We start from the raw sequence: 26,159 nt of genomic DNA on the forward strand, positions 1-26,159 counted from the left end.
TGTCTGTCTGTCTGTCTGTCTGTCTGTGTGTGTGTGTGTGTGTGTGTGTGTGTGTGTGTGTGTGTGTGTGTGTGTGTGTCTGTGTGTGTGTGAGAGACAGAAAGTCACACAGTGATCGATGGCCCATCATTGGTCATGTGACGTGGACAAACTCTAAATGGAGCGGGTCATTGAACAGAAACAGACCAATCTGTTGAGACAGCAGATACCAGTAGAAACACTCGCACAGAAAAGGCTGATTACATTCAATTACATTGTAATTTTGAGAGTGTAAATAAATAAAGTTACTAGGGAGATAAAAAGTTTTGGTCCTGTTATTATTTTATTCATCATTATGGGTAAAGTGTGCTTTGGTCTGATAGTAGCTGTGTTACCTCTGTTAGCTGTGCTAGCTGTGTCATTCACATTAGCAGGCCAATGCTGACATGTTAACGTTGGCCTCATTCAGATCAATGGAGCTGCTCTTCCTGTTCTGGAAACAAGCTGAGATCAATGTGTTGCCTGAGGCTCACACACACACAATCTGCTCACACTACACACATACACACGCTCTCCTTACACAATGCACACACACAGTGCCTGTTATTGTCTATTACTTTATTGTGAGGACAGATATGTTAGTTTAAGATGTTTTTGGGGACTAGTGTAGCTTTTCACTTGCACTGTTGACACATTTTCTGTGTTGCAGCTGAGACATGTATTGTAGAGCCAAAATGTTCTCAAACTACAGGTCTTAGCATTCAACCTGGTGCTCATGAACATATAACAACACGAAAAGTCAACACAGACAAACATTTACGCTGCATTTCAACGCAATACAAACACACATGCAGGTGTGTGCAAAGATGGAAGCATGTTTGATGTTGATGAGGAACGACCGAGCATTGATCTCTACAGAGAGAGAGAGAGAGAGAGAGGAAGAGTGAGAGTGGGAGAGTGAGATAGAGAGAGAGAAACAGTGATAGCAGTGGCAAAGTCCAGTCGTGGTTTAGGCGTCGTGGTGGGTGGCTGGCGGGCAGTTGGCGGGCGTCTGCGTCTTGGTACCTCCTTAACTCTTCTTCTCCTGGCAGGACTGACACACCGACTGGAAAGAAGAAAGAAAGGAAGTAAGGCCCAGGATGACGAGTGCGGCCCCTGCAAGGAAGCCATACCGCAAGGCTCCGCCGCAGCACCGTGAGACGCGCCAATCCCTACCCGCTGCTCCACCACCACCTGTGCCACAGCACGACATTAATCAGGTAAACTTAAACACACCTCCACCCCCACTGCAGCAATTCACTTACCTTCCAAATGCCACCACTTCTACGCGGCCACAGAGTGCTGGGTCGCGACATGGCGCTCCGGCCCCACTCCCTCTTTCTGAGAGCGAATTGGACGTGTCGAGTCTGTCTAGCCTGGAGCTCTGCATCCCTCCACCACCGCTCTTCAGCAGCAACGTTAACCGACCTAACCGGACAACCCGGACCAGAACCAAGGCGTCAGGCATCACCACAAGTCCTCGCCATGAATTGAGTCACAGTGCCAAGGAGGGTGTTCCAGCACATCGAAGCCCTGTGGCAGCCAGGAAACACTCCCCGGGCCGTGGCCCCAGAGGAGAGCATCACAGCTGGACTCACCGGACACAGATTGCAGCCGCCCCAAAGAGCATCCTGAAGCAGCCAGCCCTGCTAGGTGTGGAGCATGCCTACGACATCATCAGGAAGTCAAAGTCAGTTGAACTGTTGGATGACAGCATGGGACGAGGAAGCAATACCCACCATCAGCCCACTCGCTCCCTGGACCGGTCAGAGCAACGGACACCAGTCTCACGGCGGTCCTCGGCCCCATCCTCCCCCTGTAGGACTGACTGGAACTGGATGCAGGCCCTGGAGGAGAAGGTTCGCTTCTCCAACTTTCTGGATGAGATCACCTGTCGGGTTCTTAGCCCTGCACACCTCACGCTGCTTGGTAGGTTTCCTTCCAAAGAGCATGGAAGCCCCGCCACTGAGCGCCGCCGCCGGCCCTCCCTCAGGAAGCAGCAAGACGGGGATACACCTGCTGACAGGACTCGACGCTGGGACGACTGGGTTGCAGCGATGCAGCGGCCGGACAGCTGGTACCAACCCCTTCATGACGAGGGGGCAGGGGCACAGCAAGGTGGCATCACAGAGGGGGCAGGGTCTAAAGATGAAGTGTTGGGGTTGAAAAGAGGAGTAAAGATGGGGGTTCAGGAGACAGAAGAGCCACAGAGACACAAACACAAACCTCCCGTTTCTAATCAGTGTCATCTGTCCCACATCAAGGTAGGTTAGAGGGGGACAACCTTCATCATCATCTCCTCTTCCGCCTCCCCCTTCCTCTATCCCCTCTCGCTCCCTTCTATCTCCCTTCTTCTCAGAACTCACTGAATGGGATTCTTCCTGTCTTTGTGTCCTCATGACATGCACATTACTTTCATAGTTAGTTGATGTTTGCTTCAGCATTACTAACTTTCTGCTCACAGTGAATGAACATGAACACAGTACAGAGTTACAGACCCTTCAGAAGTCATATAATGAATAAGATGCATCGAATTCGGAGAAAATCTAATCACATGAATCCTCTGAGCTGAGCATAACAATAAAAAAGGAATTAATGGGCTCTAAAACATACACCCAGTTCTCCACCAACTGCCAAGTACTCTCCCATTAATGATGCTAAGCTAAAGAACATTAAAGAACATCTTCTAGCATTAAAAGTTTTCAAGATTAGTGATTTATGATTTGGTTTCATCTAAGACTGAGCCAAGGAATATGGTCAATTCCATTAGATGTATTGATTAGTGTGCTTCGATGATTTTTTTGTAGATTTTCTATGTTTGTCTTATGATGACACATATGAATATTAGAAAAACATCAGCATTAATATCATGATTTAATTTTTGATATTCATTTTCACTCGGCGCACTGGCTCAAATTACGAGGCTAAACTCTAAATATCTCTTAATATGAATAATGTAGATAAATCTGAAAAATATTAAACAACTTCAAATATTTTTTTATACAGCTACTTTGCATTTCTACTTCTCTTTAAAATCAGTCATTCTTAATTCCAGAAAAAATTTCAGTTTTACAAACAGAGTTCATATTAGAATTTCATATTAAAGTATAAAATTGGGTTCAAAGAGGTTTTAGAGGAGACAGTAGCTACAGACAGGTTCGAATAATCCCTGAAATACCCAGAAACAGTAAAAAGGTCAGGAGATGAAACATGGATTTATCGTAATGTAGCCAGCCACCGGCTTTCCATCTCTACATGCTCTTTATATTGATAACCTATAGTGACACTTGAGGAAACTGATAGTGTCAACAACAAATCATCAGAACAGGAACCTGCAGCCGCAGGACGGAGCGTTGGGATTGGCCTTTTCGACACTTCAGTCACAACAGCTCAGTCATTGATAATACGACTCTGTTGGTGATCGTTCAAAAACCAGATGCATGCTGAGAGAGGATGTGTTTCCATATGTCAACAGAGATCAATGATACAGGCGATAAAGAAACAGAAAAAATCTGTACGTTTCTACAATGTCGCTTCATCGACGTTTGCTGACCTGACATCACTGACACACATCGGTCATGTGATGACTCACTGAGCAGCCTGGCAGTCCTGGACGTGTCCTAAAAACATAAAACAGAAACATGTCATTGAAAATGAGGGAAGAGTTTTTGTATTCCAGCCACGTGACAACTGGAGATTTTAGTCCATACATGGTCTACTGCACAAACCACAAAAAATTCTGATCAGATTTGAAAGCTGAACAAAATGTATAAAAGATAATTTTATGTTAAGACAAGATGACAAGAAGACAAGAAGATACATTGATGTTAAAACATATTTTTTATTACGACACATGAAGACTTCAGATTTTAACAGGAAGCTTCCTCTTATGACAACAACTAATCTTCATTAAAGCCAAATATGTTTTCTAAAAAATCTCATTAAATCAAAATAACTTCATAAACTGAGCAGATAATTATAGTTTTGTTTGCAGGAGTTTGTTGTTTTTTTGTTTTGTTTGTTCAAACTGTGTTTCTTCTGTTTCAGGAGGCTTTATCAGAATCTGACAGGATCAGGTGAGAATCTTTTTTCCTGTCAGCTGTTCTTACTTACTTTATACAGTTGATTTTGTGCTAGCCAAATAACAGATGTAGACCCAACCAATGCAGCAGGTTTTTACAAATTCCATTTCAAATACTGATGAATGAGTGTTATAGTAAATGAAAAATTAATTCCACTGCAATAATTCAACACTAGAACAACAGTCAATGTCACTTGTTCCAGTGTTTTCAGCTCTGTATTTTTCCTGACTGATACTGTACTTTTACTTTTACTGGCAATGGAGTATTTTTAAATGGCGCTGAAGTATAATTTCTGGTGTCTTCCATCTTTGTCTTTAGAGGTCAAAAGTATTGGTTAAGTAGTTAATAATCTTAAAAATGGCTGGAATACTCAACTGTAAAGTTTAGAAAACAGCTGTCTCATCTTTCACTGCACAAGTAGTGAACCACAGTGTAAAAGTCCAGCATTCAGAAGTTTTCTTTTTCTGACTTTATATACTTCTGGTAGTTAAATCTTGCATCAATGCAACAATGCATCATCATTTATTAGCTAACTTTAATTTGTCATTAAAATCTAAATCTGTAAAGTAACTAAAGTTATCATATGAATAAAATTCAGAAATAGTTTTCTCCATGAGCAGCACAAAGAAGTATTAGTATTATGAAGTATGAGAAAAGTAAACACTTAAAAAGTAAAGTTCATGTGACTCAAATGTGTCTTTGTCTGATGGAAAGTAACTGTGTACAAAGTTATTTTGTGACCTCTGACCTTTCCTCCCATTACCCAGGATCCTCCAGCAGCAGAATGAAGACCTGCAGCGCCGCCTTTCTCTCTCCACCCACAAGATGGAGGCCATGGAAGCGGAGTTTGACGGCAATCGTCACTACATGGAGGCGGAGCTCAGCCGGACCAGAGATGACCTAGACAAGATGAGGGACAAGTTCCGCAGGTGAGGATTCTGACGAACCAGATCAAACTCTGACTGTTGCAGAAACCAAATGGTATAAACAGAGTAAAAACATACAATATTATTACAAAAATGGATGCCACCAAAAAAAAGCTTGGGTTTACGTTTCTTTTCCCTACGTACATAGCCTTATAATAATGATGTGAGATAAAACCATGGTTATATGAAGTTATGACAGTCACTGTTTTTGTGGAGAAGGGAGTTTGTAACTTTTAAATGTATTTTGTACCCTGCATCTTATATAAAAATGCTTCATGCTGCTGTGAGTATGACTACAAACAGACTTCACTCTTTGATGGAGCGGGAGTGGGGAGGGTCCGGTACGAGAAAGGCATTTGTTTATCTCAGCTGCTGGTATCTCTGTAGACTTGACGTTAAATACTTCACTTCCTGTGCAGGCGAGGAACATTATTTCAGATTAAGAGCACAAGAATATGTTGATGAGATGTACTGATCTGAGACCGGTAATAGACAGGAAGTTTATTTCAGACTCTCAGTTATGGGATATCTTTAACTGATTTTTAATGTGTTTTTTAGAATGCCTCCAAGGTCAAGTTCAGGGTGCTTTCACACCTGAGCTGTTTGGTCTGTTTGAACCGAACCCTGGTGCGTTAAGCTAGATAGTCTGGTCAGTTTGGGTGGTGTGAAAACAATCTCAAACTTTGGTGCAGACCAAACAAACGAATTCTGGTCGGCCTGAAAACAGGATCTCAGTTCGCTTCTAAGTGGTCCAGAATTTGGTTCACTGTAGGTGAGAAAGTGATCCAAACCAAATTTAGGAAGTGAACCAAAAAACTGTGGGTTGTTAACAGATGCTTACACTTGCAGAGACGGCTGAGTAGAGGACAGACGTGGGGGAGTGACGAGGAAATAGAAATATGGGCTGACCAAACTATTTCACAAATGCTTGTGGAAAAGCACAAAAATACAGAGGTGTTCAAACTGTTCAGTGAAAAACTAAAGGGGAGTGGAACTGATCAAACATCTGTTAAAAGTAAAAAAAAAAAAAAAAAAAAATCAGACTACAAAACATTTAAGTAGAGTGTGACTGAGAAGTGTGCTCTCTCTCTCTCTGTTTACTTCAGGGAGTTTGTCCCACGTGTTAAAAAGCAGTTTCCTCTAGCATCAAAACTTTTGGTTTGCTGGTAAAAACTGCTGTGTGCAATAAATCACTTTTATAATGCTCTGTGGTGATAATCAGCCTGTAAACGAGGGAGGAAGTCAGTGAGTGGCTGCTTAATTAGACTGGAGATTTAACATGATAACGAGGAGGAGGAGAAGAGGGGAGGACAGAAGGGGTGGGGAGGGGAATGAGATGTTGGACTCAGTTTCAGTTTAATCATCTGAGACTGTTTAACAGTTTTGAACCTGAAATGTTTCTTAAATAAGCCTCTGCAGATAAAGCTCCTTTACTGAGAAGATACCTTATTCTGCTGTGACTTGACCGTGACACAGCGACATCTCAGCTGTGACTTGGCCATGACTCTGTTAAAATGAGACGATGACTTGTTTAATCTTTGAATCTTTCAATGACAGATTGACGTCAGGTATGACTCTGTTGTAAGTTAGCTGTGATTGGCTAAAACTCTGTGTTGACTTGGCTTTGATTTGGCCTGAAACACATTGATTTGTGTTTGACTTGGCCCTGACAGGACTTTAGCTCGGCTATGAATCCCTTCCTGGGTCGCATTACATTCCCTGTAAGATTAAATATGATAGTTTAACAGAGATTAAAAATGTTGCTAAATGCTAAAATGTTTCTTTTGCAGATTTGCTCTAAGGGCCAGTGAGCTTATTCACAACACTTTACTCTCTCTCTCTCTGCAGACTCCAGAACAGCTACACAGCATCTCAGAGAGCCAATCAGGATCTGGAGGAGAAGCTTCACGCTCTGGTAACTTTTTTAGCTTCTTCAAGTTAATCTCCTGAACTCAGGAGGAGTCAGTCTGTAGTGACAATCTCTGAACCCATCGGTTATCATCTGATAAAGCCTCTGGGACCAACGGTGAACATTGTTGGCATTCTGCTTTAGCCAGCATTTAGCGATAAGGACTTTCAGCAAAGACTTCCTTTTCCGTGCGCTGCATTGTTTACATTCCAGTTAGCAACTTGAGAAGCGGCCATGTGTTCAGATGAAACATAAAGCCAAATTTGCCCACCAGGATATGTCAGCTAAATATACGCTGTCATCTTTTGGTTTATTAAATCCCCCAGAGGAGTGCCCCATCATCTCTGTCTGGTGAAGCTCAGTTTTACTGTACATAGTAAGTTACACAGAGGCTGTACTCTGGCTTTCTTCAGCAGTATGAACCCGAAAACGGAAACATTTTTCTTGTGATTGACTTTAATTAACGGGTCTTAAAGCCCCTGTGAGGAGTTTTTCGATGGTTATGATACCAGACTGAAATTTATTCTGATTACTCTATATGACCTACAAAAGCAAACCAGACCATCAGCGACAAGATTGATTATTTCTATATAGTTTTAAAAACACCACTTAAGCATGTATAGGACAAAAACAGCAAAAAGATAAGAGGTACAGCTTTGTCCACAGGGGGCGCCAAAATCACACAAACCGAAAGTTCCTCACAGGAGCTTTAAGTTTGTTGAAATAACATCATGATCCAGATTAGTAAAAAGTGAAAATGAAGCTTTGTCAGGTCTGTCCTGAAGAGGAGAAGAAAACTACTTTTAAAATGCTCGTTTGTTGAACGGAGGTCAGATCGATCATTTCTGATGCGTTAAAGGAAGTCAGGAAAATCTAAACACTGAATTGCTTTCAAATGAATTTGTCTCAAGTTGATTTTTTGATCTAGAACAGATTGTTAGCTGAACTTGCTGTAGATGTTTGTTTATAGAGATTAGTAAAAAGCAAAATCGTCGTCAGTTGACCGCCGAAGGGAGCCGGGATGGTATTACGGCGGATTAGGACCCGCCTGCATTTGCTCTCCACACGGACTGTTTTTCCTGCATAAGCTGAAGTATTCTAACATGTGATTGGTCAGAATACAAACATAGTACAAACGGAAACCAGAACACCTACTGTACTAAAATCTCTGTAAGTAAAGATTACTGCGGTGAAACAGAAACCATCCTAATGTGACTCACTGATTAAAGATGATATTTTTAGTTTGTTATTTTAATTACCCTTGTTACTCATCAGTGTGAGTCATCAAGCAAATCCTAGATCCCTTGAAACTGTCATGAGTAGAGAATACATAAAAACAAAAAGATACTTAAATTTTAATATGGTTGGTTTATGCTATGGTCTTTTTTGTATTAATTCCTTATTTATACATTTTATACTCCTGAATAATTGTATTTGAATACATAAAAAATGTATTGTTTATTAATAATGAAAAATAATTATAACCATACAATTATAATAAACAGCATTTATATTTACTGTAAAACAACTGGTCTGCATTTCTATATTCAGATAAGTCATTAAGTTAACACAAGTTAAAATTGTTCCTGATTTCCTGACCAGTTTTCCATCCATGTTTTATAATTCCATCCATATGATTTTATAAATTGTTCTAGATCAGGGGTCTCCAACCTTTTTTATCTGAGAGCTACTTTGAAAAAATGAAAGTGGCCAAGAGCTACTTGCATTACATCGCTGTAATTGCTGGTGACGTCCCATGTTGATTCTTTTGTCGACCGAAACGTTGGTACCACAGATGAGGCACACACACTTGTCCTTCACAATCATGAATAAAAACTCGCTTTCCCACTCCCCCATCGAAATAGTATGTTTTCTGCTTTTTCTTAGCATGACCACCTTCCTCCTCCTTATAGCTCCTCACTTTAGCTCATCTAGCGTACAATATAACTGACTCGACCTGTCAATGGAGGTTGCTGCAACATTGTTACTGCATCACTGTTTTTTATTGACAGCTGATCGGCGTATCCTATTATTTTGTATTGGAGGGGGTGGTACATTTGTGTATTTGATTGAATTGAAGTGGGAAGAGGCTTTCAAGGTCATCTGATTTTTTTGTACAGAGTCTGTGAACCTCTTGGCGAGCTACTGAAACCAAGGCTGTGAGCTACCGGTAGCTTGCAAGCTACCTGTTGGAGACCCCTGTTCTAGAGTAATAAAGAGAGTAATAAAGTAATAAAGAGTAGTTATATGTCTAAAATACAATGTTCACATCATTTGATGGTATTTTGGAGTCCCACCCCCCCAAAGAACTACAAACTAAAAACGAAAGGATACTATGTTGAGAGTAATAAAATGTATCTCTACCATGTCTGTTAGATCAACATTAACATTAGACGGTGAAAATGTACTCGATTTTAATCAGAAGGGAAAAAAATTGATACTGATCAATATGCAATGGTTTATATTTTCTCTACAGCAAGTTTTTGTGTCTGTGTTTGTGAGTGTGTGTGTCCTCATGTATAATGAAAGGATTATGTGTGTGGGGCTCATGGATCCCACTCTGTCAATAACTGATCGATGACTAAATGAAAACACACTCTGAGGCAGTTTATTGATTAACTGTGGAAAACTGGAGCTGAAGGACAACAGGATGGTAGCCATGGGCAACAGATCAGGGGGTCAGAGGTCGCTTTAAGTCAGTCAACAGTCAAAGAAGTAAAACAAAAATTAACGTATATTAAAGACAGATGATGTTCCAGGAAATGTTACCCTCTGACTTTGACCCGTTAAGCTACACACTGTAGTTTCGTTACTTCACTTTGGTTTGAGAGAACGTTTTAATGAAACATCCCGACTTTGCTAGCAAAATGTGACTTTTTCTTTTTTTGACATTTTAATACTTTTCTGATGAAATATTGCAACTTTATTGCAAGATACTGTTGATGATCATGACTGTTTTAAACAGGATATAAGAACGTTTATCGAGTGATGGCCTTTTTTCTTCCAATATGTAACAACTGTTGTTCAGAAAAATCTCAACACTTCTCTTGAAATCTCAGTTTGTCTTTGTGTTATTTTGTCTAATGTTATTCTTCATCTGTCTTTTCTCTCTTCCCTGTTCCTCCTTCTCACGCTGCTCTGTGATGGATTGACTCATCTTCATCATCATCTTCATCATCATCTTCATCAGGCTGCTGTCAGTCAGACATGGGTTCATGCAGTTGCGTTTCATTCATGTTCTTTCTCCTCCTCCTCCTCACCTTCTGTCCATCTTTCCTCCACCCAACATCTTTCCATCCTCCACCTCAGTTTTCTTCTTCTATGGTGTCTTTTTTCTGTTGAAGGTGTTGGAGCACCAAGTCCTAACAACATGAATGACGGTTTTTGTTTAATCTGTTGAAACACATTTTATGAATGAGCTGCAGCTGGAGGAGAAACATGAGCCGTAATGTTGTTTGTTTCCAGTCCAGTTTATGAAACTGATGTCCGACAGTTATTCCAAAGCTCTGGTATCATTTTGTGAAATTCTTCCGGAAAAAAATAGAGATCTATGTTTGAAATCCATGAAGAAAAATACAATAAATAGAATCTTAGGGATGATAAATATAAAAATACTTGTGGTTATTTAAACCAAGAGATAAGTCATAATTTGAGATAGTATGTGAAAGTAATTAAATAAGTTAAGCTTTTGATAATTTAAATAGTTTTATCATACTATTCCTTGTTTCTCATGGTAGATTAAGACTTGATCATCAATTTATGGTGATGCATTTTGTATTGTGATATAAACGTTGACCAGAAATTCAAACAAAAACTGATCAGACTACAAAGTATTCAGACTTGGTGTGAAAACTTCGTTTGTCTCATCCAGGCTAACTAAGCGCCCTTCTTCTTTTTGTGCTTGTAGATAAAACTGTAAATGAAACGTTGGTTGAAATTTAAATGAAAATGTCTGAAATCATTCACTCATTCACTATGGTTTTTCAGTGCAATGCTTAAAGGTTAATAGTGCTGGGTTAGTGATCACAACGATTTCAAGATGCATTGTGGGAAACTTTGAGTCCACTTTATTGTGGTTTAATAATTCTTACTAAACATTCAGACTGCACTACAAAATGGTAAACTCACTCATAGTGGACTCTACAGGGAGCAGTTAGTGATTTCGGACACAGGCAATGTGTAACTGATGTCTCTGACAGGTAGGAATGTTAACTCAGGAATTGACGCATGGAGTTATTCAAACCAAACACATCACATCTCTGCTGCACAGATTATAAGAATGAATGAAAAAATCACTATCAGCAGCAGGGCTTAGCTTAGCTTACATCAGCAACATCATTTGTTTATAGTATATAAACATATAATAAACCTATAAACTCAACAAGTGATGTTGTATTTGCACAGTTCCCACTGCTGCACATTTACAGTAAAGCATCATCAACTGCAGCAATATTTCCTCATCTGTTTAAACGCCCAGTGACAACAGGAAATGCAAACAGATGCAGACACAGAATTGTTACTTATTGCTAGCTATTTAAGCTAATGTTAGCTGCTTGCTTTTTTCACTTTCAGCTTCGATCAAGATCTTATTGGATCTTATTGATCTTCTTGCAGCAACAGTCACACCGCCGCATCCCATAATGCATCTGTAGGTGCTGCTAGTTAATGCAGCATTCAAATGATCTGGGAAAACTGTGGAAGTGACTTAAAAACGGCTCAGCATTCAGATGATCCAGCTTACTTAGAAACAAGTATGAAGTCTAAAGTTGAATAGTAAATGAAGCAGTAAGAATTCATTTCCAGATGAATCTAAGTTAGTGACTTTTATAAAAGAAAAGTTCAGAGGTTCTACAGAAAACTGCAAAATGGCATCTATATGGACTCTTACCTGTTTAAACAACTATGGATATTTATTCCCACATGATCTGAATGTAGACCCGCCTCCTGCCACATCAGGCTCCTGTTTGGCTCTCTCGATATGATTGACAGTTGATCTCACATGTCCCTGTCCCTCCAACAGCTACGAAAGGTGGAAAGGGACAAAAAGACGATGGACCAGGAGATTGTTGAGCTCACCAACAAACTGCTGGACGCAAAGAACACGATTGACCGCCTGGAGGAGCTCAATGTAAGTAAAGCCTCACTGTTACACTGTTATAGTTAATGTGCATTCACCTTGTTATAGTTAATGTGTTAACGCGGTTGTATCATTGAAACTTTAAACATTCATGTACAAAATTAAAAATTACACAAAATGTATAGACCTTGAGACCATGATATCTTCTACCTCACCCCAACTCAAAACATTTATACTCTAAATGTAAATGAATAGTTTAAAATGTATACATTTAAGCGTTGACTATCTTCTCTCACACAAGCTAACATTAAATGTACTAAAATAGTACTTAGAGCCCAATCTTACAACCGCAAAGTGTTGCACATCCCACTTCTTTGCTAGTTTCAGACTGACCTTGTTGTCATTTTCATGCCCAGCGCTAATGTTGTGTAAGAAGCAGATGTAGTTGCGCCTACCAGTGCACCCATGTGGGGTGTCGGTCTTAAAATTCAATGTTGTGAGGCACATTGGTGGCACATTGTTATCTTGGGGCAACATGAAGGCTCCTCATTTAAATATCTGTTTAATTCCTGATATACAGTCACAGAGAATTGTTGTTGAGGAGTGGGAGACAGCAAGCTTTTGTTTCCACTGCCTCCTGACATCTTTGCTTTCTTGCTTTGGGCATTGTGCAGCCATTATGGGCATGCAAAAGGACAAGGACACCCTTACTGCTACCTCCTCCCATGACTGATTTGTTACAGAGAGATCTCCTACTCGAGCCCTGCATGGCCTAAAACCTGCAGCTCAAGGCCAACACAAAGCTCTTCCCCGTGCGCACTCATTCTGACGCACTCTCTCTCTAATACACGGAAAAACACAGAGATTCCACAACAGCACTGTAACAAAGCTTCTCTAAAGCCGTCATGCCTTTTTATACTTTTACACTAAACCAAAGAGCACCAAGTGTAGACACACAGTGCTGTCCCGTTCTGCATGCAATTTACAAAGACACCTCTGTAGCAGTGGCGTAACAGAGGCAGACATAAAAAATGCAGTATTTGTAGGCACGGGACAAGATTTTGGTATCAGAAGTTTTCTGGTGTCCATTTGTGGTGTGTTTGTTCAAGAAGTATTGACTAATCACGTTTCAGCAGGCTTTGGTTACATTGCAGGATACACAGTCTGCCTGAATGCCATCCCAGCTCCCATTGGTGGTCATCTGACCACAATTTAGCTTTTAATGCATCTATAAAAAACAGACATCTTCGTTCTTAGACATTGTATCTCAACTCCAACTTGATTCCTGCTTCTCAAGTTGCTTGTTAGAGTGTAAACAATGGCAACGCACAGAAAAGAAAGTCTTGGCCTATATTGCTAACCGCTGGCTACACCTGAAGCCACTCAAAGTTGGCTGTTATTCCCAGAGGCTAACTATGAGACGATGGCCAATGGGTTCCCAAATTGTATGAAAACTTACCACAGATGACCTTTCAACTATTTACATTTTAAACTACATTGACAACATTCAGCCCACACACTTCAACTGACATTGAACTGTTGTCAGTGGTTTTGTACCAACTGAATCCTAACAGCTTTCACTTCCTACATACTGACTGATGCTTCAACTGTTTACAGAGCAAACACCTCAACTTTGTCTAATGCTTCAACTGAGGTTTTATTAGCTTCATATGTTTACAATTCAAGTGACATTTCAATTTTAACCACTTTAATCTCCTAAATATTTATGGCTATGTTTATTTACATTTGAATTGATTACATGGTTTCAACATCAACTGTTGTTTTTTTTACTTTTTCAGATTTTAAAAAAGAAACAGATAATTTCCTGCAGGACTTTTACTAATATTTCACATGCTTCAGCAAGTACACTTCAACTGTTTCAGTGCTTCAACATCAACTCACTTTAGTTTAACATCTACCTTTATGTTTTGGTGCCCTTCATCAACAAAAAGTCACAGTCAAAATCACAAACTGAATTTTTAAAGCTGCAAATTGTAAACACATTTTTTTCAGTCGTGTAATCTAATGTGAAGCTCTGTGATTGGCTGTTGTTAAAATGCATGTTGGATGCATGTTGTCTTTGGACTGTTTAAAGAATAAATGATATGACATCTATGTTTAGTGTGCACATAACTAATTACTAACTAGTTCAAAACAAGTGATTTACAATATCAGGTTGCACCATTAAAACTTTGTGAAAATCTATATGGCTGTCCAGTCAAGAGCAACCAGCTATGTAAGCAGGAAGTCACTGTAGCGTCACAAACAAGCATAACTTCCAAACATTACAGTGTTGGAGGCTAAAAGATACTTCTCTGTAAATGTTGGTTTTTATTTTATTTCTGTCTGCAAACTTACATCCAGTTAATAGTATTCATACAGTTTAATTTGAATGAGAGGGTATTTGATTATGCTAACTGATGTTATTTATTAATTAAGTCAAATGTTATTAGCAAAACGTTTTGTAATTTCAGGTAGTTTGTGTTTTGTTTTCATGAGATGTAATCTTTGAGACTGACGTCAGGTTTCAGCTCGGATATGTCGACCTTTCTCCACATGACTTCTACTCTAAAACAGCTCAGATATGAGGAAGCTAACTTAAACTTTGCTAGGTAGCAAAACAATAACTACATCAGGCATGGCTTTAAATAATTAGTAACAAATAATCTCAACGTAACAAATAGCTTGTGGGCTGCAACCAGTTTTAAATAAGTGAAGATGGAACTCCAGTTAGTAATCACTGCTGTCAGCACACTGACAGCAGCATCTTTCTGTCCCCCACAATCTGATCTTTTGGATTTGTTTTGTTTTCACGCATTAATAAAGATACAAATCAAACAGACATAATGACAAAAACTGTCCTGTTAAACATGTTGTTTAGCATGTAAAATGAGTGACTGAAAGACAGACCTGCTGCAGCAGTGTGTCACTCAGCAGCAGGTTGAAACTGGAGGTTGTTTCCACTCTGTGTGGTTACCGTGGTAACCGTCTTCCCATCCTGCAGAGGACGGTGACTGCCATCCATTTCCACATTAACAGTATGTACAGTATATATCATGTTGAAAATAACAGTCTCTACTTCCTGTTTGGTAACCAGCATCTGTTTAACGAGCTGCACCTGATCTGGTTGATCACTGATTGGTTTCTGATTAAATTCCATCCATTCTGATCCTCCTGCACTCCTGACTCTTTTAACCTGCTGTCAGAGGGATCAGGTGACATACCGAGCTTGCTCACTGAGTCCACAGCCCTTTGATTGATAGATCTGATAGATCATTGGCTTATACGTGTCATCCAAAAAAGGGGGGTGGGTTTTTTTGATTGACCTACAGCCTCTTCAATGTGTCAGTATGTCATCATAAAGAGAATGCATAAAAAAGACATCATTAACCATGTGTGAGAGCTGAAGAGTGTACAGCATGTTCATGTGTGACAGCGTGTATGAACCAGTGTCTCTCTGTCTTCAGGAGCGTTACAGGCAGGACTGTAACTTGGCTGTCCAGCTGCTCAAATGCAACAAGTCGCATTTCAGGAACCATAAGTTTGCTGATGTGAGTAACATTGTTTTTAATGTAACTTTCAACAGTGTCCCATGGTCCGTCTCTGTGAAGGGATCAGGCTTTTGTTCTATTTTTGTCATCAGTTGTGTCATCACAAAAGATCAGAGTGACTCTGTAAGAAATGCAGCATCATGCTGTTTGTGTGTGTGTGTGTGTGTGTGTGTGTGTGTGTGTGTGTGTGTGTGTGTGTGTGTGTGTGTGTGTGTGTGTGTGTGTGTGTGTGTGTGTGTGTGTGTGTGTGCGCGTGTGTGTGTGTGTGCGCGTGCGCGTGTATAAGTTCGATTAGAGAATCTTAGTTTATAGAGATCAGCTGATTCACTTGGAAACACTTTAATACTCGCTCTGTGTTAGGGGTGTCTCTGTGTGTGTTTGTCTTTGTCTGTGAATATTTGTCTATGTGTGTGTATATTAATCTCTCTTTCTGTGTGCGTGTGTGTGTGTGTGTGTGTGTGTGTGTGTGTGTGTGTGTGAATTTCTCTTTGTTTCTGTTTGTGTGTGTTGCAGCTGCCCTACGAGCTGCAGGACATGCTGAATAAGCACATGAAGAGCAGCCTGCCGGAGCGTGGTCCAGCCCCCGGCTCTCAGGACCCAGACACACTCAGTTTGACTCCTGCAGATGTTGTGCCGACTTCAGTCATTGCCCGCGTCCTGGAGAAACCCGAACCACTGGTCCTGAACTCTGCCCAGTCCAGCAGCTGCGGCCGGCCCGTCGCTGAGGATGTCTTCGTGCACGTGGACATGACGGGCCCTGCAGGGGCCGAGGGCCACAGCCGGGAGAATGGCAGCAGTGGTCAGGGGGCGCAGCAGAACGGTTCCTGTCGCAGTCAGAGTAGTCTGGACGGTCAGTTGGGCGGCGAGGAGGTAGGAGGGGCTCCATCATTCGAGAAGCTTAACCCATACCCTGCCCCGCTGCCCCCACATCCACTGTACCCCGGCCGCAAGGTGATCGAGTTCTCTTCAGACGACAAAGTGAAGATCCCAAAAAACTCCCCACTGCCCAACTGCACCTACGCCACACGGCAGGCCATCTCCCTGAGTCTCGTCCAGAACGACGATGAGCGGCTGGCCACTGGTAGCCCTGCCCCCTCCTCCTCCTCTGGCGGGGGGGTCCACCAGCGCACGCCGCCATCACAGCGGGACGCCACCAGCGAGCCGCTGTCCAGTCAGTCCAGCCCGTTCAGCAGCCCGCCACAGGTAACACACTAATAATGTTAATATAGCAGAATGTGACAATCCTGTCCTAGACTTCCAGAGGTTATGTCCAATATCCGGCATTATAGCCGATGGTTTGCAGTGTTTTGTTCACATTGGCTTATCACCAATAGCTGGCCAATTACAGCAGTTGTATTTAAAAAAAATAAAAAGTTTTTATCCCTGCTGCCTCAGGTACACTGTCATTCTGTAGGAAACACTAGGTTGGGAGATCGACATGTGGTTAACTGTCTGTTTCCTCAGAGTGCAGGGTTAGGACCTGCGTCTGCTGTCTGTGGTTGAAATAGATTACTGCTTGTTATCAGTTTGTGAATTATTTTAACCAATCACATAAGTTATTGAACTAATTAGTCCCCCACCCCCCTTTAGGCTCCCAGCGTCCTGGCAAGCTCCGGCAGCTCGGAGGAGGACCTGCTGGCCAACTGGCAGCGGATGTTTGTGGAGAAGATGGCGCCATCCTGTGAAAACTCGGTTGTCCACCGCACGTCATTCAGCAGTCAGACGGCTCAGGAGCTGCAGAGGAGGAGGCAGACACCAGGGGGCGGGGCTTCGTCTTCCTCTGATCGCCACAGAGCAGCATACTCGGATGGGGAGGAGGGCTCGTCAGCATGCAGCTGGACTCCAAGCCGTGGCTCCAGCCTCGACACCGACACCGACACAGAGCAACGGTCTGGCAGGAGGGGACGCTATAGCGTCGGCGAAGGTTCAACGGAGGAGGGCAAGACGCTGCTAATGAACCTAGAGGATGATGGCGGGAGCGGGGACACAGCGGTCACCGTGGAAACAAGCCCTGCCAATGCCCGCAGGAAGGAGTTTGAAGAGGAGGAGGCAGAGAGTTCAGCCGAGGAGAGAGACGTCCTCCCACACAACCTGCCCGTCATCTCACCACGCCTCCTGGACTTCGACCCTGCCCACGCCACAGCGGCCCCTCCGCAACGGCCGCAGAAGAGCCCGAAGAGGATGGGCGTGCACCACCTGCACCGCAAAGACAGCCTGACCCAAGCCCAGGAGCAAGGCACTCTGCTGGACTGACGCTCGGTCTGCAGAGCCTGAGCAAGCCTTGCTCACCCCACACTGTGCTCCATCAGCTGCTGTCTGTTTCCATGGCAACTGACCAGTCTGTCACGGAGGTCAGAGGTCAAGCCCATCAGGATATAGCCATACTCTACCGTATGCTGCCGAGCTCACCTTGTGTGTGTGTGAGTGTGAGTGTGTGTGAGTGAGTGTGTGTAAATGAGTGAGTCAGACCGATCAGTTTTGATGCTGTCAATCAATATGTAGGCTTCTGTATCAGTGATTGGATCCCAGTGAATCAGCTGATCAAACAGAATGATAGGTAAATAAAGAGATTTATTTTTGTGTAATGAAATTAAATTCTAACCGTATTTTTAAATATTCACCAGTTTAGAAAAAAATCTCATTCTTCTTCAAAATTCACAGAAAATACATCAAACAGACCAAAAGTATGTAGAGAGCCCCCCACTCCCCACCCTATAGTAAAGAGATGAGTTATTCTCCGGCAGAGTTGCATCTTTTAAATGTCAGAAGATAGAATATAATAATTGAAGAGAGCTAAAACAAATACATGAAAGATATTTTTAAAATACTCAGACACAGAGTGGGCTGCTGATGTTGACTCACTGACGACATGTAGAAAAGTGTGTTACTTTTGGCTGTAGTGTCTGTCGATTGTGTATCTACATTAAAACAGAAACTTAAAGTCCAAAAGTATGTGCAGCTGGTCAAACTATTAAACTATGACATACAATTGTAAATGATCAGTGTTACAATCAGTATTTGAAACTCAATATCGGTCTAGTGTGTGCGTGCGTGCGTGTGTGCGTGCGTGCGTGCGTGCGTGCGTGTGTGTGTGTGTGTGCGTGTGTGTGCGTGTGTGCGTGTGAGTGCGTGCGTGCGTGCGTGCGTGTGTGTGTGCGTGTGTGTGTGTGTGCGTGTGTGCGTGCGTGTGTGTGTGTGTGTGTGTGCTGTGTGTGTTGGGGGGTTATTTTGTCACAGGAGAAAATAACTGAATGAAATCTTAAAAACTAAAAGTAACTTCAAACTTTACAGATGTCTTTGCCTTGTTTCCTGACCAGGAGCTTTTCTTTTAAAGAGAACAGATGAGACACATGACACACTGGGATGAACACACGCACTCACACCCACTTACACTCTCAGTGCCTATCTCTCTCTCTCTCTCCGTCTCTGGAAGGTACTATGGAGGGCCTGCTAGCGATCAGACTTGTATTTTGTTGTCTGCACTAATCATTCATTTCTTGTAATGGTGTTATTATTTAGTCACCTGATTGGTTTGTTAGCGGAGTTTGGTTTAACCCCCCCCCCCACAGACACACACACACACACACGCACGCACACACACACACACCCACACACACACATTTCACCAACCCCCTAACTGTACCTGGGGGGGGCGGTGCTTCTCCCACCTGGAATGTAACAATCTTGTTGGTTTTTTTTTGTTGTTATCACCTTTCGTTTCTCTTCTTTTTCTTCGTAATGAAATCTGGAGTATAAATCCAATATTAAGAGATTACTTTATTATATTGTTTGGAATTGAGTTGTTGTTGATTTGTTTGATTGTTTGTTTTTTGATCAGTTTGGTTTATATGTTCAGATGTTCTAAGCGTCTTACGGAAGCCTGTTAGTGCCAGAAACAGGGTTGTGTATCAAAAATGATGCTTTCTTTTCTAGGTTTACTTCATAAAAACTAGATTTACTGGATACACCATTACATTTCTCTCCCTCTGCTCCCAGTGCTTTTTGCCTTTATTTCATAGAAATATTACCATTTTATTTTATATTTGAGTATCACTGTTCATCAATAAAAAAAATTCTATTTTGTTTAACACTTAGTGTGATATTAGTCGGACAACAGCTGCTACAGTCATAAACCGAAAGTGTCTGCCTTGTACAGCAACAGATGAGCATACATACAAAGTCATACCAAAACGCCAGTTCCACTCATTCACATATTCGTCAGTGGAAAAAAATGAAAATGGTGCAGGAAAATTGAGGCTTCAAAAATCAAGCATTTTAAAATCTTGTTATTTTGGGTCCATACACCTGTACAGAGCCAGGTTTCAGCTGACAAGTGACTTGTGAGATACAGTGAGCCTCCCACTTACTGCAGACAGATTGACGGGCGCTCTGCAGCTGAAACCTTACACCAGTAATCGCGGTCCATCTGAGAAACACTGGTACTGATTCTAGCTAACAGGTTATCAAATGGATGGTGAAATAAAACCGAGCTGTTTGGCTCTCCAGGTTATGAACCCAGACATCCAGTGTAAGTATCGTACTATTTGCTACTATAAAGCAAACAAACACAAATGACTCGCCACGCTATTGGTTTGAACGCAGCATAAGGAGAGTCGACTGCCAAGGCAAGGGCAGAGGATTTGGTGTCAGATCAAAAAGCAAAAGCGGCTGTTTGTTATCAGGGAACTGAAAACGTTAATGGCCTGTCTAGTGGAGCCAGAAACACTGGTGTTGTCATCAGTTGATTAAACGGTGGGAAATTTTCCTCAGGGTGGCATCCAATCAGCTCTGAGTTCAGAGTATATTTGTTCTTGCAGTGATTAAGAGAAAGCTTATATTTTTAAGTCCCCTATTTCAAGTTAAAACAAAAAAAATCTAATCATATTGGTTATAAAAGTTGTAGTAAAGATATGAGACACTTGAGCTGTAAATGTGGTCACAGTTCTGACTTAGTTTCTCATGAAACATTAAAGCATTTCTACTTTATTGTCTATTTTTCATGTTTCTGGCACTACCTAGCCTTCGTGTTTTTACTGTATCTCAGTTTGTTCTTATTCTCTGAGGTCTGTCACCGATTGAATGTTGGCTTGTTGCCCTCCCACAGAGCCCACTGATTGTGACTCTCACCGAAGACCAATGATCACTGATCGATCCACTGAATGATTGATTGATTGATAAACTTGCTGCAGTTTTTTGGAGTCATACAGAGTCTGACTTTATGAAAGTCATTATTTAAGCATCAGTGTTTAAGCCTCTATGTTTTCACAAGTCTTTAAGTATTGAACAGCACTGGCTTTTGTGTTGTGTATTACAGTTCAGTCTGAACAGTGTCAGTGTGCTGAAGCTCAAACAGTATTGATCTGCAGGACAACAACTGCTGTCATCAGCCGTTAATTAATTAATTAGATATTAAAATATGAAAAATGTCAAAGCAATCAAAGTTATCATGAATCTAAGCAGAGAATCGATCTCAGTTATCATAGGATCAAAGAGATGAAGAAGCACGAGCATCAATCACAGACTAGCTTCATGACCATGTTGTGACATTATTGGATATAGGTTTTGTCAGGGTGCATTCTGGGATAATCAATTCAGACATTAGCCTGCAGGTGTGTCTTTGAGCACGACAACAGGTCACTGCTGAAGGGAGATATAAAACTTTATTGATCCACAAACGGAACAGAACACAGATGATTAATACAGCAATACTATCAAATGAAATAAATATTGTAGCTCATAAAACATGTCGATCTCTCCACAATGTCCACTCACTAGCTTTTAGAGCTTTTTGTTGTATCTCATGATCTTACGTGTCGTCTGTTTTGAGTTAAATTTAAGATAAAAAATGAATTATTGACTTTCAAAACAACAGCTGACAAAACAATGTAAAGTGAGATGATTTACTACAGATTATCTAAACTGGAGAAAAACACAGAAACACTGAAGAGCTCAGGGCAGCTTTAGTCTAGCCGAGCACAAAGACTGAGAAGAAGAGGGAACTGTTAAACATCCTCTGTCTAACAGCTCTGATTGAAAAATTGTCGGCTACGTTTTTAGCCATCAAGCTAATCACCAGCCCATTTTGCTTGGTTGCAATTTCTACCCCCTCAGATTTTTTGTGCTAAGCTAGTCTAAAGCTGTACTGGTATGACTTGCATATAATTATCTTCCACTTTAGCTTTTTACTTTACAGTGCTACACGAGCACTTTCCATCTGCCTTCTGAGTGTGCACTCAGCTAGGCTTAACATGTCCTGTAAGCTAGCTTCTCAAGTGTTGGGTAGGTTAAACATCCTGCAGAGCTGTTTGAATGTTAAAATTACACATACAGGATTATTATTAGTTTTACACTGATATTGTAATTTTTTAGATATTAAACTTTAAATGTGTGATTTTGTCAAAGGGCCATACCAGTGTCTCTGCATTTTTAAGCATGTTAACTACAGGAAAACGCTATCAGGAGTTACTCAGCTGCAATGTTGTGTGTGCTGAATATGACTATGGGTAAATAAAACATGTAAAAAGTGGTATGGTCCTTTAACAGCAGCCTGTTCGGTCTCTGAGCTGCTCAATAATTCAAAAACCATTTTCTTGTTTTGTTTGACAGCTGCAGGATGAAGAGCTAAAACCTCCCGAATCCGCACACACACCAACACATGAACACACCATCCCCTCCTCCTCCTGCTCCTCTCGCTCCTCTCCCTGCTTTTATCCGACTGATTTTTCATCCTCACTTGTAATTATTAGCAGAACGAGCGACTGCTGTTAAATTATTAAGGTCCTATTACTGTCAGAAATGGGTCGCTAATACTTTAACGTGTATGTGTGTGGGTAAGAGAGAGATAGAGAGTGTGTGTCTGAATGGAAGTGTTTAATTTTTCATGCGAGTCATCAGATGTTCTGGAGACACAAGGAGAGAACAGGAAGTCGGAAATGAAAGACTGTGTTAGAGGAGTGTGTGTTTTTGTGTTGCTGTGTGTTGTAGAGTGTGTGTGTGTGTGTGTGGTAGAGTGATTCTCTCTGGGTATAAATAGACTCTACATCTGGACTTGTGCATCTTTAATGACTGTTCTTCATGAATATAATTGGAGACGTCAACCTGCAGACTCATCTTAGATAAGGTCACCCTCAAACTGTCCTCCCTCTCTTCTTCTTCACTTGCTTTTCTTCCTTCTTCCCGTCTGCTCCTCTTCCTTTTATTTTTCCTCATCAGCTTTCATCCTCCTTTCCTTTTCTTTATCTTTACCTCCTATTTTGTCTCCCCCGTTTCTTTGTCTTTCTCATCCTCTCTTCCCCCTCTTTTCTCTTCTTCCTGTTTTTACTCTTCTCCTCTTTCCCCTTCTTCCTTTTTCCTTCTTGTTCTACTGAGTCTTGAAGTGTTTGAATTTATCTTTTAAAAAAAAAGTTTTTTATGACTTTGGCTAAACAATCTCAACTCAGTGTCCACTTGCAAGCTGCTTCAGAACTTTTGAATAATTCCCAGGGTTTTCCTGAGCAGATGGAGTATGTCCTGTTGTCATGGAGACTAATTTGTTGAGCATCAAATCTGACCATCAAGATCATGGGATACAGTTAAAAGCTCCTGAACTTAATTCACTAATTAATGACTTTTCAACATTTTTAACCACTGATTTTATGTTTATTACCCTCTATTAAGGCCAGATTAGCATTCTTGTGGATTTATAAAACACTTGTGACTTAATGTTTAATGAACCAAATATTAGTTTTAAATCAGTTTAAAACTAATCCAATTAACATTAGTAAACAATAACTATTAATAACTAAAAAACATCATGTGCTATTGCATAAAAATGCAAGCATTTTTCTGACAGCAGAGTGCCTTTCTCTGCTGATCCAAGGTCAGTTTAAAGTCAGTCTCAGTTCCCTCTACTTAATGTTACAAGCAGCTCTGCTTCCCAGCATGCATCAGGAGGACAGACATATCCAGTTCATCCCACCATGTTAAGTTGAAGGGTTAAATTAATGATTTAAACTGTCTGAAAGTGTTTGATGATCACTGTTTTCACATTTTTCATGTCTTAAAATCTGCTCTTTTCTCAATACTGCTGACTCTGTTAATCTGATCTTTTATTTGTCCATTTCTTAATTAAGCTGCCTTTGTGTCAGATGCGAGTTTCCAGGTTCTGACATTTGAACAGCGTTCACGTCAGCTTTTAAGTCTAAATCACAACTCAGACATTTTTGTTGAAGGCTTCAATACATTTAACTGTAAAATACTCCATGTTAAGAGTTATTGCTAACATCACCTGTGTGTATTTGCTTTTTCAGCGCTGAAAAACATAAAATGCACATAAGTCAAGTTTGCAACTAGTTAGCATCAACATCGAGTCGACATACTAGTCATAATAAGGACATCCCAATATTTTTTTGTTTTATTTTAATGCTTCATATTTTATACGTAGACTTATGTTAATCTGGATTTGCAATGTTCTGTATTGGAGCATAAATCAGTTTTTAGAAGTTATGAACTCCAATTAACCCCATATTCACTGGACACAGTGAAACAAAATTCACATTATTTTTTGCTGTCTGCAGTAAGATCATGTTGTTCAATAACATGCTCGCAAGTTGTGAAAAAAATGGAACTTATCTTTTCCCTACCATCCACTTAACATGATGCAAGATTAGCAAACACTTAATTTTATCCACATTTAAAGCAGTAACTAGAAGAAAATTACAGGTGTTCTTACTAATTACATTAGCTAGCACTGTACAGAACTTAGCTTGTCATTACCTGATTTTCTGTACTGCATCAGGACTTCTTGTTCGGTACACTCGATGATTAGAGTTTTTGTGCCCCAGTAGGATCATTTCCTCCGATTTCTGTTTAAAAGTCAACACATATCACAGCCCAAAAATGCTATTGAGTTTAAACATGAAGGCCTTTTAGTTACATCCACCACACATTACTATTTTTAAAAACCATTGGAGGATACAATTCAAATGTAAAACTGAGTCTAAAACTAAAGTTAATTAGGTTTAACAGTCCAGTAGAAAAACATTTGTCTAAGAAACAACTGTTGTTATCAACATCTGAAACAAGTTGTGTTTACATTAGCTAGCAATCTGTCTAATTTTAGTTAAAGCTTTTCTAATTATTTCTCAACTATTTTGCTCGTGCTTGTGACTTAAAGCTGACATGCTGATATTAATTCAATACCATGAGCTATATAATGTTTGCTAGGTAACTACAAAACTATGAGGAAAAGCAACCATTAGGCCTACAACAAAACATAAAGAATTAAGGAGAGAAGTTATATAATATAGGTAATTGTGTAGCACTTTTCAAAGCTATTCCTAAAAAGTGCTTAAACAACAGGGCCAACTTATAGTAACATGAGCTAGCAGGTGAGATAATTTTATTTCACCTAGACAAATTGTATTCTTGTGTTTCAAACCTGTTGATTTCAATTGCTACAACTCAGCTGTGTAACTATATTCATAAAATAACAATGTAAATCCACCTGCTTATTAATGATGAATAATGACTGTAAGATGTGGTCAAAAGCCCTAAAAAAAACTAGTAAGTGCTAGTTAAGTGGGTGGCAGGTGGTAATTTGTCTTTTAATTCATCTGAGTGTTCTGATCCAGCAGAAAAAAAGTGACATACCTGAACATGTAAGTGTTGAGAAATTAGCTAGCCCGTAGGCCTCTTTTAAAAAAGAAAGAGACCAATGCTAACATGATGACATAGCTTGCTTGCTATGTTAGCATGTGTGCTATTCAGACACTTTGGTAACAGAACAGTGCTGGTAAGCTGGTTCACACGCTAGCATTAGCTTAGCACAAAATGACAAAAACCATCAGCTGTTTGCGGAGCTGAGGACCTCGATAAAAAATGGCCTCCGTGGACAGCTTGGCCCTTTTTTCAGGAGATGGACTCACCTGAGGACACCTAAGGACAAATGAAATGTGGAACTTTTGTAAGAAATTACGAACTGGACTGGAACCGGGGATGGTTTTACGAACAATTGATTCATTCACAGTTGGATGTTCAGAGCTGAACTTTTGACGTTCGGCAGATTGTAACCCCGCCTCCTTGCTCTCCAACCACAGGTGCTGTCAATCACTCAATTCATTGACCTCTGACCCCAGCTGTGGTGCTTTCAGGGTCACCTGAACTGTTTTCTCTGCTCGTGTCTGTCCACGTGTTCCTCTGATTGTCTCAGTCGGGTTTTGCCTGGTATGATTGTTTGTTTCACTTCCTGTTGGAAATAAAACTACAAAAAGGATGAAAAAACTACAAAAAAAAAGACTGTTAAAACTCTACTTACGATTTTATTTTCTGAGTTTGTAAACTGATGTATATTTTAAAACAAATAAAATATTTTAAACGTAGCCCAATTGTGTTTGGATCTTTAAATTCATTTAAGGGAATAGGATAACAATTGGTAATGTCACCCCAGAAAGGTCCCAGTGAAAGATTTCACCTGCAGGCCTCACATCAGAAGACTCTCAGGTCTGCAGCCATTTGGAAGAGATTAGAGTCCCCAGCATGGCCAGCCCAAGGCATATGCAATATATAGGCATTCGCCTACGGTGCCATGTTTTGAGGGGTGCTGGCTTGAGTCTTAAA

The 26,159-nt window shown here is 40.8% G+C and overlaps 1 protein-coding gene across 1 annotated transcript in view; it reads left to right on the forward strand.

Moving 5' to 3' along the window:
- The window catches only part of tjap1 (tight junction associated protein 1 (peripheral)), a 51,313-nt gene extending 25,405 nt beyond the window's left edge, over nucleotides 1–25,908 (forward strand). The window contains exons 4-11 of the mRNA XM_069658546.1: nucleotides 1,071–1,238; nucleotides 4,066–4,094; nucleotides 4,868–5,029; nucleotides 6,875–6,941; nucleotides 11,956–12,063; nucleotides 15,480–15,563; nucleotides 16,077–16,766; nucleotides 17,154–25,908. Of these exons, the coding sequence (XP_069514647.1) occupies nucleotides 1,119–1,238; nucleotides 4,066–4,094; nucleotides 4,868–5,029; nucleotides 6,875–6,941; nucleotides 11,956–12,063; nucleotides 15,480–15,563; nucleotides 16,077–16,766; nucleotides 17,154–17,816 (1,923 nt within the window). The 5' untranslated portion in view covers nucleotides 1,071–1,118 and the 3' untranslated portion in view covers nucleotides 17,817–25,908. The remainder of the gene's footprint in view (nucleotides 1–1,070; nucleotides 1,239–4,065; nucleotides 4,095–4,867; nucleotides 5,030–6,874; nucleotides 6,942–11,955; nucleotides 12,064–15,479; nucleotides 15,564–16,076; nucleotides 16,767–17,153) is intronic.
- Nucleotides 25,909–26,159: the final 251 nt, after the last annotated feature.

Source organism: Semicossyphus pulcher, unplaced genomic scaffold (genome assembly GCF_022749685.1).
Source record: "Semicossyphus pulcher isolate SPU_LCO1_2020_fin unplaced genomic scaffold, fSemPul1.0.p SCAF_12, whole genome shotgun sequence".
Lineage (NCBI taxonomy): Eukaryota > Metazoa > Chordata > Actinopteri > Labriformes > Labridae > Semicossyphus > Semicossyphus pulcher.